General features: G+C 36.5%; 1 protein-coding gene across 12 annotated transcripts in view; it reads right to left on the minus strand.

The window, feature by feature from the left end:
- LOC131697410 (dedicator of cytokinesis protein 4-like) overlaps nucleotides 1-18,616 on the minus strand; it is a 99,873-nt gene that overhangs the window by 10,330 nt on the left and 70,927 nt on the right. For 10 of the 12 annotated variants that reach the window (XM_058985794.1, XM_058985787.1, XM_058985796.1 and 7 more), the window contains exons 26-42: nucleotides 18,385-18,483; nucleotides 15,663-15,757; nucleotides 14,981-15,056; nucleotides 14,198-14,298; nucleotides 12,527-12,585; nucleotides 12,223-12,371; nucleotides 11,343-11,428; nucleotides 9,427-9,453; nucleotides 9,164-9,259; nucleotides 8,985-9,045; nucleotides 8,293-8,386; nucleotides 7,838-7,986; nucleotides 5,896-5,982; nucleotides 5,162-5,266; nucleotides 4,217-4,358; nucleotides 1,130-1,296; nucleotides 479-565 (exon numbers count right to left, since the gene is read on the minus strand). In XM_058985794.1, coding sequence (XP_058841777.1) covers nucleotides 479-565; nucleotides 1,130-1,296; nucleotides 4,217-4,358; nucleotides 5,162-5,266; nucleotides 5,896-5,982; nucleotides 7,838-7,986; nucleotides 8,293-8,386; nucleotides 8,985-9,045; nucleotides 9,164-9,259; nucleotides 9,427-9,453; nucleotides 11,343-11,428; nucleotides 12,223-12,371; nucleotides 12,527-12,585; nucleotides 14,198-14,298; nucleotides 14,981-15,056; nucleotides 15,663-15,757; nucleotides 18,385-18,483 — 1,680 coding nt within the window. The remainder of the gene's footprint in view (nucleotides 1-478; nucleotides 566-1,129; nucleotides 1,297-4,216; nucleotides 4,359-5,161; nucleotides 5,267-5,895; nucleotides 5,983-7,837; nucleotides 7,987-8,292; nucleotides 8,387-8,984; nucleotides 9,046-9,163; nucleotides 9,260-9,426; nucleotides 9,454-11,342; nucleotides 11,429-12,222; nucleotides 12,372-12,526; nucleotides 12,586-14,197; nucleotides 14,299-14,980; nucleotides 15,057-15,662; nucleotides 15,758-18,384; nucleotides 18,484-18,616) is intronic. The other 2 variants (XM_058985790.1, XM_058985793.1) reach the window with 1 other exon arrangement.

An 18,616-nucleotide genomic window follows, 5' to 3' on the forward strand; every position in this document is an offset into this window, starting at 1 on the left:
TTGAATGATAGATTCCCAGTCAACCCATCCCCCGGTACCAACATCTATTTCCTTGAGCTCTGGTTCTCATGGCAACCGAGCAGAACACATTTTTTTTCTTTTTAAATAGAAGTGAATATGCAGTTGACCTAGCCGCCTCTGGTATATTGTAAATCATCCTACGTTAAAATAATAGCAAGGTATGCATAAAGTATCAATTAAATTCACTTTTTGTCATCATGACAAAATAATGGACTTTGTAAATCTGGTGTTTGATGGTTTGAGAAGGACTTAATGTGCTGCTCTGCAAATAGTTCTAAAACTAAATTAAATAATAACATGTGACTGGTATTAGTTTATTGCTATTGCAAATTCTGACTATACACTGTGTGTACAGAGATACCCAAGGGTTACCTATGGTTTCATTATGCTTCATTACACTGCCATGGTTAACTTGTTTAAATGGGGTATACTGGGTCTTTGCCGAGTTTGAACTCACCAGCTCTCGTTTTTCCACTTCAAACCATCGAGAGATTCCAGGTAAACTCTGCACTAATGTCAGCGTGGTCCGTTCCACCCACAAGCTCTAACACCACCAAAGAAAAAAAGAATATTAACACAATAATAATAATTATTTTATTAAAGTCCAATAATGGATTGTACTCAACTTTTCTATTTTTAAGTTACTCTAGGAGACTATTGATATATTTGGGGTTACCTTTTGAATAATTTAATATATATTAAATATAACTGTTGATACATCCAAATCAGAGATGTCCGGGCCTAGGGGTAGATTCTGTAAGCCAGATGACACATTTTTACTATATTGACATTTCAGATGTAACTGGTGATTGGATTTCTAAGAATCCAATCACACCTCCTTTTTCAATGTCTTTAAAGGAGTAGCCCCTTACTTTTACAAAAGGTTTTGACAATATACACAATATTTATTGGACAATAGCATTGTCGAAGATAATAAAATAATAACAAACATTTGAAACATTTTGCCTGAAGTTAGTGTGTTTGGAACATAGCCACAGGGGTCAATACATACCTTTGTAGGAGGGAATCAGAAAGAAAGCAGTAAAGTTATGGCTCACTGAATCCATGATTGTGTATAATTGAAGCAGGGACTTGGTGGACACAGTACCTTGAATTCATTTTCTTTATCCTTTGTTCCTTTATGGAAAGGTCTGTCATATCTGAATCTCCAGATGTGGTTGACTTTATAAAAGCTTTTGATATTGTCAGGTACTCCATCTCTCTGCAGAACATCTTGACTTTCAGGGACAGGACTCACAGCATAGATCTGCAAATCTGTATACAAACGGTCAAGGAAAACTACAGATACTTGGTGATATAAATCAGCTAAGAAACTGATCACCATAAAAAAATAAAAAAAGATGATAATGCACCCATCCACTGTGCCTGAGCTGTGTGCTAGTGGTTTGCGGATGACTACAGACTTCAGGCATCTTATATGGCCGCCACAATCTCCCGAGCGCACGTTCCCCACGTTGTGTCAAGGCTGTAATCAGGACAAATGATGGCCTGATCCTATAGGTACATATACTATTTAAAGGGCAAGAACAAAAGTTATTGTATTTCTTGCTCTTATTGTATTACTTGTATTGTAAATGTTGAAATGTATTTGCTTACGATTGTAAGTCGCCCTGGATAAGGGTGTCTGCTAAGAAATAAATAATAATAATAATAATAATAATAATAATAATAATAATAATAATAAGGCAACACTCACATGAGTAGTGTGGGCTGTGTGGAAATGATTGACAGTTTGAATTAAACAGAGGTGTGATTCAGACAGTTTTGGTCCAGGATCTCTCCTTCTGGCCCAACGGGAGCCACCCTCAATTGAGGTGGGACCTCAGATACTGTCCTGCGGTCAATCAAGGTCTGGTGATGGAAGGGATGTGCTGCTGCTAAGAACTTCAAGACATTTCTGGGGCACTGTATTTAACCAATGGTGATAGCTAATGGGGATTGTAGCCTCCCCCACCCCTCCCAAAACTAACAGCATGCCTTCAATATATGGTGAACTGTTCCAAAGCATTGCAAACCTACTGGTTTCAAAAACGAGATTACCTTATCAGAAGAATATCAGCACAAATTGGTATCTTGCAAACCATTGCACAGCCAAATTTAATAGCTAAATTAGAAGGTTTGAAAAAAAAGTATCCAATAGCAATTGTTGTCACATTATTTAATTGTATGTTAAAGGGTTGCCAATTTATTCAGCAGAGTTAATTGATGTGTGTGCGTGTGCTGCATGAAAAGTGGGCAACGGGGAAGCAGGTCATAATGTCCAACAATCAACACACATCTCATATTGATGTTATAGAGTGTTGTTCCAGTACACCCTGCAGTGAGGTCTGACACCATTAAATAATGAATTAAATGTCAAAAGGGTCTACTAAGTTTCTAGAATAATATTTGCATTTATAAACGATGGCACACCAACAGACATGGCATGTTCAGTTACCCAGTGGAAAAGGAGTCGAAGACATGAATGTTTGGTACTTGATGAATTTCAACCTTTCAGAAAAACATTCCCCGACCCTGACCTCGATCCAGCAGTATTCCAGCTCTGAAAGATGCCCTCCTTGAATTATGGAACATACTCCAGGAGAAGATTGCCATTCATTCAGGGGATGCTCGGTCAGATCAGTGTTTTACACAAGATATGGTCTAATACCAGCGATTGCCTTTGCTTCTCTCACACATGCATGTTCTGGGTGTCCGTTTACTTACTTCTCTGTAAAGAATTCATTCAAGCAATTGATTTTGATTTTTTTCACAATGGTTTTTATATCCCAGTTCAAAGTGATGTGCATTCTCAACATACACTGTGAGCTATAAAAGAGGGGCATGAGTCTGCATGGTGATTACAGATCAAGCTTAAATCAATGATCCCATAGTAAACTGCCCTGAATATCCACAAACAATAAATTAACATCAATGAACACAGTAATGCCTACAGTTTAATAAGTTACATGATGATTAATAGCTTATGATGAGGTAACATACCATTAAGCTTATAATATTAAAACAAGATCGCCTGGTGAGAACTGACTCAGGGGAATATGGTGCTTTGTGATCCCAATACACACCTAATCTAAACTGTTCTGCACCTCTGCAGCTATTATTTTATCTGACTTCATGGCTGAAAAGTGTTCTCCAATCTTTATTGATCTTTATTCCCCAAAGATCAGGAGGCTGTGTGCATGAGAATACACTATGCTTGTTAAACATCTTTGTCTCTAGTACTTAAACGTTCAATCATTATTGAATGTGCATTGTACGTCTGTTGAAGGACTGGTTTTAGATTAACCCGTTTCAGTTGTCATTACTACAAAGTGGCTCTGTCAACCAAGACAATACATTATGGATGACAAGGTTTTTACAGCAATTGGGCACTATAAATGTAAACTGCTGCAGTCCTACTCTGGCATGACATCTCTGATTAAGTCAGGATAGTGTCCCTTGCAGATTTAACAAGCAAACTGTTTGATTCATCTTAATGAAACCTGTCTCATGAGATTAAGAAAATGAAACGCTGAAACAACCAGAAAATAAATGGCAAGCACCTCATAAGGCTGTGCAAACAGCTGTGATTATAACCAGGGTTGGCTTCTTAAACAACAATGGTAGTTGTTGTGTAGTTACAAAATTAAGATAGAAGATAAAATATATGTACTGACCTTCCCCGTTCCCCTTTAAAAATCAGCTCTGTACTTTTTGTCATCCACTCTTTTTTTATATCGGCATTGAATTCTCTCACACACACACACACACACACACACGTATTTTTTTTAGAGCCATCTTTTAAATGGGGAATCTTTAACGAAGGTAATGCATGCTTCTTGCATGTTAATTTCTAATCTCTTTTCAGAACACAATCTTTGTGCCAAAGCAGAATTACTAATTATGGTTAAATCTACAGCATCAAACACAATTATAATTTCTGGGGTAAAATTTACAGACCACTACTGAAGACATTAGACATTACAATTGTAAACTTGACAAATAAGTTGTACCTACTAGTACAAGTACGTTTTACCTACTAATTCAACCAATTAATGAATCCAAACAATTATTTTTTTCCAACATATCTGTAATGTTTCCACACTCTAATCAAACTAATTACGGATGACTAAAACAAAAGCCTCAGAAAGTAAAACAAAAGTAAAAAGACTATTGTGGTAAATGACCAGGATACATTGTGCCTCTGCCTGAAAGATGGTCTCATCAGGCTGGTTGACGTGCTGCATGGCGATAGCGTGTGGGAACTCATTCAACATTCGCTGCTGGAAGGCCTCCAGTCTCTCATAGTCATGTCCCCGGCAAACAAACTCCTTGTTCTATGCAGATTGAAAGCAAGAGACAATTTATGATATGTAATCTGACAGCCACTCGCTAAAAAGTAGAGGCTAATGCAAAACAAAGAGTGGTACTTGAAGCCTTGTGGCGATTCATGATTAACTGAAACCAGTTCATTGAAACCAAAACCTGCAACATCCAGTGCATACGATGACAACATCATATGCACTGTTTCAGCAAAACATTTACTGTTTGGGGTCTAAGCCATAGATCTAAATACCACCATTGTTTAAAGGAGGAGACTTTGAGAAAACCATCACCTCTAACAGGGTGTGTGAAGCTCTTAAGAGCATTTCTGTCTTTGAAAGTAAAATGACAGGTTTGGTCCAAATACTCATATTTGGCATTATTTAGATCCGCCACTCTTCTGGTCAATAAAATAGACCCCTAAATACAGTATGCAATAATTATTTAATAGACACATAAGGAAAATGATTTTGCACACATGGCTAATTAACAAAGCACAATCTTAGGCACACAACAAGTGGCGGTTACGTTTCAATTTTATCAAACATTCTGCAAATCTAGTCAGGTAACTAAACAAGCATTTACTGCCAGTCTGTGCGTGAAAAAAGCTAGGTTGTTTATAATAATGAACTGAAGTGCCATTGATTTAGTATGTGATTGCAACAGAATGCAAAAATACACCAGGTATACAAGGATACAGGACTTGTCTGCTGCTTAATGTTAGTTTATAGTTTATGGATTTTACAAGAATATAACTATGTAGTTCATGTTTTGTGAATAGGTCCCATAATGTAAATCTGTTTTTATAAACACTTACCCTTAAAAAGAAGGGAAACTTCTTTCCATAGAACCCAACTCTGAAGAACTCCGGCTCCAGTCGCTGTTGATCCATTATTTTGTCATATAAGGAAGCTTCCATCATCTGCAGAACAGTAAATGGGTAAACTATTTTTTTTTAGGTCTGACATTAATGTTAAATCTGTATTAATGGTCAACTAAAATAGGTATGGTGGATGGTTTTCAATAGAAGTGTGTGTCAGCGTACCTTATATAAGCAGCCACCAGTCTTGAGTCATGTTAAACAGAAATGCTGTCTCACCTTGTACAGTAGATAACACAATAGTTTTGTTTTATGGTTTTTATTTCCTTATAGTAACCAACTAGCTGCTTCCTCTTATGAATGACATGCTTTGCAGCCAGTAAGATGCTTGAGCATGATAGACTGATGAGGTGAAATGACCTAGGTAGTGCAAGGGTAACACATTACCTGGAAACTAGTGCAGGACCGGGTGTCATGTTTTAAAATACTGTACATGTCAGCTTTATCATGCATCTTTCTGAACTGCACACTTTAATAACACTGTGGGAAGCTGTGATTGTAAACCTAATTGGACCATTTGCTAGCAATATACATTTCAGATATCACAAACTCTGTGTTCTTTCAACTGGAGTTGTACAATATCATTGGTATTTTACCAAGCTACATAAACAACCAGGCCTTTGAAGATGAGACCTAACCCAAAATGTCCATGCCAGAGTTTCAGACTTTACCCTCATCTTGCTAAGATTCCTGTAGTCATAGTAGGCCTCATATTGATCTGCAAGTTCCCTGCAGAGGATTACACCATTCTCCCAACACTGTGAAAATAAACATATCAGAGAAGAATAAATAAATAGTAACAATAAAAATGACATTTCACAGATTTAATGCATCCTGTCCCAAACACTATTTCATTCAGATTATTAAAATGCTAAATATATATATGAAGTGTGCTGACATTATATTTGGCTTTCCAATTGCTGGTGTTAGAAAAGCAGTAAATATGCATTCACAGTTGTTGGGGAAGTGATATTCAGTACAATATTATGTATTACCACACATCTCTATTACCAACTAGTATGTGTAATAATTTTTCAGAAAAGTACAAATAAAGTAGAAAATATCATATTCCATCCTGTGAGCTACAATACCCTCTACTAACTGATAGACCTCTGGCATGTGTCATTTACACATGCTGGGACCAAATGAACAGTACAGATGGAAACTGATCAATGGTTAATTTATTATGGGTCTGAAATAGTAAATTGAGCTCTAAGCAGGACAGAGTAAATTCAGTTGCATATAAAAACCAGGCACCAGAGAACACAAGAGAGGTAGTGCTGCAGACCCGGAGGCACTCGAAAAGACCTTTTACATGCTAGATGTCACTAAGCTGACATAAAACAGAACAAGAAAGCAAGGGATTAATACAATTACCATACCATTCACAAGCTGTACAGTTATAATGTGTTTCACAACATCGCCGGCCTTGGAAAGCAGTCTGCGTTTGAGTGAGCACTTCTTTTTTGTAGTTGTCTTTTTTTTTAAACCCCATTTCTATCTCAGGTTAACACTTACTTTTGGTGCATGCATGCATAAATAAATAAATAAATAAATAAATAAATAAGACTGTTGGGTTACTTTAGCATGGACTGAGAATGTATGGAACGCTATTTTTTTAAATGGCCAAATACTGTATTGCAGTGTTTTGTGTTTAATATTGCACTTTGTTGCAGTCGTTTTGACTGATTTTCTTTGTATAGTATACATGCAGTACAGTACTGTGGTGTTTTAGACACACTGTAGTACATGACATTGTTCATTTATAATGCTGCAATGTTAATAAAGCAACTACATACAATGCAGTATGACAACTCCCTCTGGGAAACAATATTATCACATATTCGATGGACTTCTGAAACCAATTCAATCAGATATGGCAGGTTCTACTGTAAGTGGTCTTGACATTGCTGTGAGTAGCAAGGCCTAGACATGATGGATGTAGTCCATTTGGCCTATTTTAATTATCTAAACCAGGGCTGCACAAATCCAGTCCTCCAGGACCAGAGTACTCCAGGTTTTGCAAGTGAAATGTTTACCATGATACATTTGCAGTTTGCTCATGCTTTACTCATGGTTATACTACGCATTTAACAGTTTACATGCTTTGCCATTTTTTAAATATGCTTTACAGTACCATACTGCACTCCTCTGGGCTTTACAATGGTAACCTGTGCTTTAACACACTTTGTTGTACTTTTACTATGGCAAACTTCCACAAAGCCCTTAAATTCATAAAACTTTTAAATGTTTTTAATGCACTGCAGTAAACATACAGTACCACTAATTTGAGCGAAATCATTTTTTTGGCTTTACCATTTCACATTATACTGTACTTCTTTACACTGTCACTTTCAGAAGCGTAATACCTTACTGTGCTTATTATATATGATAGGACGTGATGACACTTCAACTAAAAAAAAAAAAAACATCTCTGGCTCCTCTTTGCTCTGCTTTGATTTTTCTTTGTAATACAGCACCTTGACTTTGTGATAATTGCTGCATTTTTCAGATATTACTTTCTTCTCGACCTCAAGGGCATTACAGTTTGTTTGCATGTATTTTTTTTTTGTTCTGCATGACTGCAACTCAAACCAAAAACAAATGACTTACTTTCCCCCTGTCAAAATTCTGAATAATGGTGAGATGCAGGTATTCTTTGCGCTGCCATTCCGTCTGCATAGGGTAATTCAGAAACTCTCTCAGAGGCCTGTCAGACCATTCTAGCAGCTCATCGTACAGTAAAAGTGTGTAGGCAGCCTCTGCAATATAATAGAACAGTGTTAAAAACGGACCCTTGGCAATGTATGAATAATGCTTACTGCTTATTCTTAAACAAAAGTAAACTAGAAAATGTTTAGCACTGTATCTCTTTTATATCCCCATAAACACAGCACTAGAAATGTATCTTGGGTTTGCTTTGGTGCCACCTATTGACTTACATTTACTGTGCCACTACAGTGTATATTTATAATGAATTGTTTTGTACAGCCCGACTTTAAGACTATGAGAAGAGAAGACTGACAAAAACATAATATCTCCCCCACCTTGAAGGGTAAGTATTTTACCTGTGTAGTTCTGTGCTTTCAAATGTAGATCATACAGTTTATGTATATAACGTATATACATTTCTTCCTTGTTTAACTCTGTTTTGTAGAAATTCTACAAATAAAAAGAAAAGTCCCATTTACTACATATTTCCAATTACAGGAATCATGAGTTACACAGTGTTCTTTTCTTAGGTAACAACTTCCTCAAAATACATTTAAACTATGACTAGCTTCTGACTAAAAATATACAGAACTGTTTGATAGGACACTAGAACATACTGAATTAAAAGTAATTTTTTCTTATTTTTAGAAATGTTTTAGCATGGTACAGATTACAATCAGAACTCCGAACAAGTCCACAATTTGAACCAGTACCAGTGGGTTCAGATTGGTGAAAGTCTACTGCAATTCTTTTTGTGCCCCAGTAAACAAAGGGAATATTTTCCAGATTGTGCCATCTAACAAATTCTATCAGATGGCCACCAGGTGGCACCTCTCTCCTTAAATTCCTTTAACAGGTGGAACAACATTTCATACAATTTTCCATTTAAACTTAATTTTGTCTTTAAGGGATGTGTGCACTGATGTCTGGTGTATTCCTAATAAAATGTGGTTATGACTATGCTGAAAAAATTGCAATTGCCAAGACTGTATTACAACACAGATAATATCTGTACAAGAGTGTCAGCTTGAATTTTGGTCATACTAACCAGAAGACTAACTGTGCATCCGATCTTTTTGCCATCTACCTCCCCAACCTTCATACAGTCCCTAAAAAAACAAAGGTCAAATGAAATTGGGTCTGAATAAATCAGAAATACACATGTATAGAAGTGGTATTTTAAAACAAAGCTGTCCGGGCACACAGTGAAGGGGTCACACAGTTTACCTGTAATCTAACAGTCTTTCCATGAGCCGTGTAACAGTGGCTATCAATGAAATCCCACTCTCCCTCCAGGTCTCCCTCTCGATTTTCTTCAGCAGGCTGCAAGGTAGGAACAGTACAACAACAACATTTATTTTTATCCATTATCTCCATGACAACCATTTGACTGAGCCTGCACATCAACAATCACAGTACCTCAAACATTCACCATTTATTTACATTAGTTCAAACAAGTAAAGCAGCACAATTCTGGAACATTATCTTACCTAGGATACGGGCCAAACAGAGGTATTCTAATCCAGGAAGCATTGACAAAACAAATAGATTTTTAGATAATCCAAGTCAAAACACAAGACATGCATATTATATATAGAACATTAACAGCACATTAAACAGTTAGTAGCCCAATATACTGTATGTGTTTCTAAAAATCGGACAAAAGGTGATTTTGAAGTTGCTGTAACTATAAAAATAGCATCAAATACAATTGATAGATTTCATAATCTCTGTTGACAAATGAAAATTCCACCGGTACTGGCATATGAAACATTGGACCAAGCCTTGGTTCCATCAGCCATGTGGATGAAGCTCACTGTTAGTTCTGCATACAACATAGGAGGTTGTGTGGTCCAGTGGTTAAAGAAAAGAGCTTGTAACCAAGAGATCCCCGGTTCAAATCCCACCTCAGCCACTGACTCATTGTGTGACCCTGAGCAAGTCACTTAACCTCCTTGTGCTCCGTCTTTCGGGTGAGACGTAGTTGTAAGTGACTCTGCAGCTGATGCATATTTCACACACCCTAGTCTCTGTAAGTCGCCTTTGATAAAGGCGTCTGCTAAATAAACAAATAACATGCCCTAAATCGTTTAGCTCAATCTCTTCTCTGTCTCTTTAATTTTCTACTAATGGAGTGCAAACAGACTCAAATTAGTTTATGGAAGAGAGGTTTCTTGTGATATAATACTATCGTTATTTAAACAAACAAAAACCACCAGAAGCCACAAAAAAAAAAGACAACTAACAAAAACTAAGGACCGCTCACCAATGCTTTAAACACCCGATCTCAGCTTCATTAACTTTATGTTTATTGTGCTGAAAATGTATTGGTTCTTCAGTTCTCTTTCTATGTTAATTCATGATATATTTCAAAAGCAATGCTATGGATAGACTGTTCCATCCAGCCTTGGCTGTAGGTTGCTTGGTCCGATTGAAGCTCGACCACTGGACTGAGGCTGAACTAAAACACGTGAAGTTATTGGTTGCCAGGAAGCAGCAGCAATGTTTCATCAATTATGTTATTTTTGAAATATCAAACATTCCAAATTGAAGTATAAAATAAATAGCACAACAGATCTTCAACAGATGGGTGATTATATTGCCAATGTTAATAAGATAGATTTAAAAATATTGTTTAGCTGTCCCTTAAGATTACATAATTGCATTTGTGGTTAGAAAGCATGAAAATGCAATCACTGTATTAAATTCAAAATAGTTACATCACTTTACAGTCTTTTTTATTAATAAAATTAACCAGTCCTGAAACTGTTCTTGACTGTTGGTAATTTTATTTATTTTTTTTAAAGTTTAAATTGCAGCTATCCAGCAATACTATACAGCAAAGGGGCACAAATAAAGAGGAAATGAATGTTGAACTAAACATTGCACAAGTAATACCAAAGCTCTTGCAATACAGCAGGGATATTTTAGACCATACAGTATGACTGAACTTTGTTACTGTCCCTTTAATAGTTTTCTGAGCAACTCCGACTTCAAGAAATTAAGGTACCGTAAGAAAACTTTATGGAAACGGTAACACACGAGATAAAAACATGCAAGTTATACATTTGGATTGCCGCAACACATCAGCATTTCCTTTACACTACTGCCTTGAAGTCCCGTCTTCATGCTTATTAACATGGTCAAGCTATAAAGAAATAACTGAATGCAATTGCTTTAATTGTATAATGTGATACGGTACAGCATGATTATGCAATTCAATTGCTCTAAATGCAAACAGTTAATCTGTTAAATTTGAATGTTAGATTTGAAAACAAGGTAATACAATAATGAGACCTCTTCACTACACCACCATATGCCAGTTTTTGCTCTTAGTAGTGTATGTCACACTTGTACAGTAATGGGAGCATTCTGTTAAAAGGACATTTGATTTCAAATTGCTTACATGCTGTTGAAGAGCTCCCGGTACGTTTCATCCCCTCTTCCCTCTGACATCAAGCTGTCCAGCTTGTCTATAAGTTTGGCTTCCACCTGACGGAATGAGTATTGAAACTTCATTTTCAAGATTTCAACATCAATTTATATTACTGCAGGTGACCTCTCAAAGACAGCTCAGTGCTGAAGCTAGTGCTGGCTAACCAGCAGGACACCGCACAGATTCCAACTTACCTCTACCAGGGGATCACTGCCTATCCAAAAAACTGGACGTATTCTTTATTGGGATTCAAATCTATGTTCATTCTCTCTTTCTAAATCGGGACACCCTTAAAGTGACCTTCGTCTGGTGTGACCCCCCTACTCAAGCAAAGTCATCTACAGCACTGCACTCTTGCCATTACGTATAGCAGGTATCCTTGTGTGTGGCTGTTTTAGGGGGTCCCAGCTGTTCAATAGACATACAATACAAGATACATACTGTAGCTGGCCAACAGGGGGCAATGCAGTACATCTCGTTGCTGTCTGTGGGAGGAATGAGGGTGCAAGGAGGGGGTTGTGGGTAATCCTGTCGTGTGTTTTAGGGGGTTGTTTCTTTTGCAGGGTTTTTAGTGATGATCACGATTCACCTGTGTAAATGTAATGTTCATGGCTCAAGAATTAGAAACTGAGATATCTATTGCACACAACTGTTCAGTGCCAAGATGATGAGATCCAACATCACCACTGAATGAGTCCTAGTTTGTGTCTGCGTGTGCTTAAAACATTTAACTACAGTATAACTTCAACACCCTAGTATACCCAATTCACATTTAACAGGCATATATGACTTTACTGTAGGTTTGTTGTTTTTTTATGATTAACTTTAATCAAACCACTCAGCCAAATACCTGTTTAAAGCTGCCACTTCTCCTCTGTTCCCAGTCCATCATGTCGTGAAATATCGGGATCATCACGTTCCGCAGGTCTGGCTGAGGAACAAGTGTCACTTCCAGGAATGGACCGATCATTGCTGGAATAAAGTGAACCTTGTGCTCTCCTATAAAGAATTTATAGATGTCATTATAAATGCACAAATAAACATTAGGTACTGGTATCGAAAAAAAAAAAATGGTTTCACATTACAACAAAATAAGATGTTATTCTTAACTAGAACTAAGAAATAACCAGGTTGTCAAGTAACTATTGAGTTACCTAAATTCTGCCACATACTGAAGATCTCACAGCCCATCATGACCCTCATGTCCCCGTACCTAAAATGAAAGATAAGCAGGTTAGGAAAGTTTTCTGTTATATACAGTTGTAGTCAAAAGTTTACATACCCCAGTGGAAATTTATAATTTCTAGAAACATCTCAAAAACGAAGAACTTTAGGAAAAATCTTTTGTAGATAAAGTTTTGATTTTTGTGGAAAAACTGCTCATAACCTTTGATGCTATGATAGTATTGTCTATAAGGTGCTAGAAATTTCAATATGATAATGCAGAACCTAATTCTAATTCTGGATTGCAGGTGAAAATTCTTAGAGTATAAAAGGGTGAGGCATAGGATGATTGTTGTCATTACCAATAAGTCAATATGGGAAAAAGTAAAGAGCTATCTGAAGACCTTAGGCAGACAATGGTTTATTGTCATAAAGCTGGAGAAGGATACAAGAAGATTTCCAAGCATTTGAGTATCCCAATTTCAACTATTGTTTCTATTATCAAGAAGTACAAGACTCGTGGTACTATCACAACGCTCCCTCGGTCTGGAAAAAAGAAGGTTCTTTCACCAAGAACAAGTAGAAGAATTGTGAAGAATGTTAACAACAATCCAAGATTGACTGCCAAAGATATTCAAAGTAAATAGGCTGCAAGTGGGACTTGGGTTTCCATTTCAACCATAGGTCGAGTATTGCATAGTGAAGGCTTCAATGGTCATAGGCCAAGGAAAAAGTCATAAGGACAATCGCTTAAAGTTTGCAAAATGGCATTTGAATGATGGATATGAGTTCTGGTCAAAGGTTTTGTTGAGTGATGAAACAAAAAAAAATCAAGCTATTTGGTCACACTGATAGTTTTTATGTTTGGAGAAAGTCTGGTGAGGCGTACCAAAAAAAGAACACCATACCTACTGTCAAGCATGAAGGTGGTAATATCCTTCTATGGGGCTGTTTTTCCTCCAATGGCACAGGAAATTTAGTTTCAGTACATGGTAAATGGATTCCATAGCATACCAAAAGATATTGGCCAATCATCTGAAACCCTCTGCTACAAAACTTGGTTTAAAGCACAACTGGACGTTCAACACGACAACGATCCAAAGCACACATCAAAATCCACTTCAGAATAAAATCAAGGTTCTGGAATGGTCCCGATCTAAATCCTATTGAGAATCTTTGGTATGAGTTAAAGAAGGCTGTGCACAAGAGAAGTCTTCGGAATTTGAATGAACTGGAACAGTTTTGTGTTGAAGAATGGTCAAAAATCACTAAAGAATCATACCAAAACCTTATTGACAAATATCGTAATCGTTTAAAAGAGGTTATTATTGCTAAAGGTGCCTCAACTAACTATTAATTTCATGTTCCTTGTCAGGGTATGAATACTTTTGAATTAGCATTTTTGGAGTTTTGCCAAAAAAAATGATGAAATAAATCATTTAAGACATCTATTCCTTGTAACTTTTTTCCTCATCCACAAAAGCAAAACTTATGCTGCAAAAGATTTTTCCTAAAATTCTTTGTTTGAGAAATTTCTAGAAATTACAAATTTCCATTGAGATACGTAAACTTTTGACTACAACTGTATTTATTTTTTTTGTCTGTACACTTAAAATGCATTTATATTACTGTTGTTATTTAGAAACAAAAAAGACACTTACTTTTCTAACACCTTCTTCTTTTTGGAAGGTGAAAACATCTCTAGCTGTAGACATGGTTGGTTTATGAATATGACTGAAAGATAATAGTAAGAATCCCAAACCTGCAACAAACAAATGACTATTACATATGGTATAAAACTGTTGTGTCCAAAATCCATAGTGGATACTTTAAACAACAATAAAAGTATTTCCAAGTCCAAGCATTATTGATACATCACTCTATGTAGGATTTATATTATACTGTCTGCAAAATTAAACCTAAAATGAGAACTCGTAAGTGTAAATAAAACCTTTACAGGTTTTAAACTACCAGTATACTTTTATGCAAATCATTTGGTTTTCAGTTCCAGACTTTTGAATTCCAGAACATTTAAAAAAAAAAAAAAATAATTCCAGCAGAAAGCAAGGAAAGGGTTAGATTTAGTATGAAAACAATTAGAAAACATCAGACGTTGTGGGATACACTGCCGTTACGGATTCTGTCAGACGAGATGAGGTTAAAAGCTGTAAAACCTCAAATGCAGACAAGCCTGGCTCTTTTGCATTGTGGTTAAGACACTCCCTTGTGGTGCTTTGGATCATGCCCAGCCTCTGCCCAGTTACATATACAAAGTACTGACTCCCAGTGTGCGGTGGTGAAATACCGGTAATCTGTTCCAGGAATCTCTCCTATTTCCCGCTACTCTTAAGAGCATAATTGCTGAAAGAGACATTAAATGTGCCAATTTTATAGAAACCAATAAATAAGTAACCATATACTATATAAGCATTCCAGTCTCCTACCTTGTAGTCAAAATTTTCATTCAGGAAATTTTTGCGCAGAGCGTCGGAGAGATACAACACTGTCGTGATGATTACACTATAGAAGAAAAAGAGATACTTGTGGCCGATTTCTGTTTCAGACATATATTACATTTTACTACAACTGTGTTGGTGAAGTTACAAGCATACAAAAAACTACAAGAAATATAAAAGCCAGTTCTGTCATTCAAAATGAAGGCACAAAGGGTATACACCCTCTGTACTGGAAACTCAAGCCCTGCTTAGCCTTTCAGGGGAGGGGAGGGGGACACATAGAAGAGAGAGGCTCATCTTCCCATGAGTCAGTGTTGGCAGGAGAGTGAAGGGAGGTTCTCAGCTAAAGAAGCGATCCTCCCATATTCAAAACCACATTAAACACTGTTTGTAACTGTTTCAATACAAGTGTTTCCTAGAACTCATTAAAAAAAAACAAAAAAAAAAAACAGGTTATTCCACAATTCAGTACGTTCTAATGACAACCAGGTTACACCAATACACAGTATTTAGAAACTGCACAAAAACACACACACAAAATATCCAGACACCAACAAGCAATTTAACACATATTTCAATAAATTACATTTTTTCCCCAATGTAAGCACCCACAACACATTAATAATTCTAGACTTTTGAATTCCAGAACATTCATTTCATATTGTCTTACTTGTTGGTCACCAATCGCATGACCGTCCAGTCTTTCGGAAACATTTCCGGCCTTATAAGAATCCGAAACACTGTAAAGATCTGCAGCAGGAAATCCTGAAAAAGGGAAAATGAAGTTTAGAGAACAGTAGCAAGATAGTGTACACAATCAAGCAATCCCCTTGGAATTTCTGAGGCTACTGGATTCCTTGGATTATATCTTGCATGTAAAAGGTCCTACGCGTAATTGTGGCCATACTTTAGATCTGGTCATTTCTCGTGGTTTAGCTGTTAGAAATGTCATAATAATAGATCTCACTATTTCTGAACATCTTACCATTGTTTCCGAGGTTAATCTGCCAGTACCTACAAAGCTTGTGAACCGTACAAATTAAAATTTGAGTAATTAATGCTGTAAGGTTTTCTGATATATTGAGCTGGTTGCCACTCCTTATCATCATTAGATGAGTTGGTTAATACAAACAACACCTCCTTGACTGGTATCTTAGATACCATAGTGCCAATAAAAACTCGGAGATTGTCATTTAAAAAAAAAAAGAAAGAAAAAGCTCACCTTGGGTTAATATAACTGAAAATATGAAAACTGAAAATAAAACTGAAATATGAATTAGAATGGAGATGGAGGGAATCTAAATGGCATGTTCATTACATTGCATGGAAGGGCCATCTGGTTAACTATAGGAAGGCTCTGGCATTACCTAGATCATCATATCATTCTAATTTAATTGAAACAAATAAAAATAATCCTAGATTTATTTTTGCTACCCTAGATAAATGAATGAATCCTTCCCCTAATAGTTGCACCCTTGACATTAGCTACTCTCTTAGCTGCAATGTATTTTGAAACTTTTTGAAAAATAAAACACTGGACATCAGAAATCAGATTACACAGACACCTTCTATTAAGGAGGATTCTGGCGCAATATTACCAATTAGAACTGTTAAAGCTACTATGGAGTCTTTTTCTTTGATTAATTTACAAGAACTGACAGCGCTAGTTCAGCATATGAGAGCTACCACATGGTCTTTTGATCCTATTCCTACAAAACTTTTAAAAGATGTTTCTGGTGTTATTAATATCCACATTTAAAAAATGACAAATGGTTCACTTTCTTCTGGTATAGTTCCCTCAGCTCTTAAGGTAGCTGTGGTAAAGCCTGTGTTTACGAAACACAATTTGGACCCTAAAGTCCTGAATAACTATAGGCCAATCTCAAATCTAACATTCTTAAAAAGAACTGTTGCAAATTAATTACAAAAAAATGATAATTCTTAATGGTGTATCTGAGAAGTTTCAGTCTGGTTTCCGTGCTGCACATGGCACCAAGACAGCCCTAGTCAGAGTTGTAAATGATCTGCTGACAAGCTCTGACTTTCCATCAGTTTTAATTGTCTTACTTCTAAGTGCTGCCTTTAATACTGTAGACCACTCCATTGAATCGTCTTGAAAACACAGTGGGACTATCTGGTCTTGTCCTATCTCGGCTCAGATCTTATCTTTCTAATAGATTTCAGTTTGTCTCTATCGGGGAAGCAAAATCTGAAAAGTCTGAAGTTGTCTGCAGTGTTCCACAGTGCTCTATTCTAGAGCCTTTGTTATTGTCATTATATATGCTACCGTTAGGTGGGCATATATGGGCAGCAGTGTGGAGTAGTGGTTAGGGCTCTGGACTCTTGACCGGAGGGTCGTGGGTTCAATCCCCGGTGGGGACACTGCTGCTGTACCCTTGAGCAAAGTACTTTACCTAGATTACTCCAGTAAAAAACCAACTGTATAAATTGGTAATTGTATGTAAAAATAATGTGATATCTTGTAACAATTATAAATAATAATAATATTAACTACACTTGCTGCTTGTCTTGCAGACATCAAATGTTGGATGTCAAGGAATTCTGTAATGCTAAATTCAGATAAAACAGAGCTTATGTTAGTGGGCTCTCTGAACCAACTAAAATATGTGGGATTACATGAGCCTGACTGTAGTAATCTCTCATTAAATCTTAAACTAGAAATGAAAAATGTGGGGGTCATCTTATATTAGCGAAGTTACAAAAGTATATTTTTACCATTTGTTCAAGACTGAATAGATTAAATCTGGAATCTGGTCACTCTTCTTTGCACTCTTTCTAGAGCAGCAATATCCTTTTTGTAGCAAGGTGACCAGAACTGAACACAATATTGTAGGTGAGGTCTTACTAATGCATTGTAAAGTTTTAACATTACTTCCCTTGATTTAAATTCAACCCTTTTCACTACATAGCTGAGCATCTTGTTGGCCTTTTTTATAGCTTCCCCTCTCAATAACTAAGTATGTCAAACTGAAGTTCACAATTGTGTAAGTGGTTCTCTAGACATATGTAAAAGATCAAATTAAAGTGATAAAATACCATTACATAACATCAGAACGTTTAATCCATCAACCAGGATGCTCTGTTGCAGGGCATTACCACATTCAAATAGATTTGCTCCAAACAGCAAAGAATTGAAAAATGCATACTGTATCTTCCTGATGTGGTCAACTTCTTATCAAGTAGTGCTTAAGTAGCACCTCAACAATGTTCAGTATAAGGATTCATGCTGTACACCACTGCTCACATGTTAATCAGCAACGTGCGATGCTTATGTTAACAACAAACATTAAACCACACTTTATTCACACTTTATTATTTTACTATAATGCTGTCTCCATAATCATGTTCATCATGTACTCATACATGCTTACCCTCAGTTCTTCTTTGTTTGTAAAGCCTTCTAGAAGCTGTTGGTAGTGTTTATCTGTCATTTGTCGGAGTAGAACCAGCAGACAGGCCACAAATTCACCCTAATTAAAACGCAAGAGCAAGCCTGTCAGCATTGAAAAACACTCTGGAATTCTTGAAAAATAACATGTGAAATAAATAAATAAAATGACCAAGTCACATATTTGGTTCCTAAGCAACACAATTCCCAGAGAC

Source organism: Acipenser ruthenus, chromosome 14, assembly GCF_902713425.1.
Source record: "Acipenser ruthenus chromosome 14, fAciRut3.2 maternal haplotype, whole genome shotgun sequence".
NCBI lineage: Eukaryota > Metazoa > Chordata > Actinopteri > Acipenseriformes > Acipenseridae > Acipenser > Acipenser ruthenus.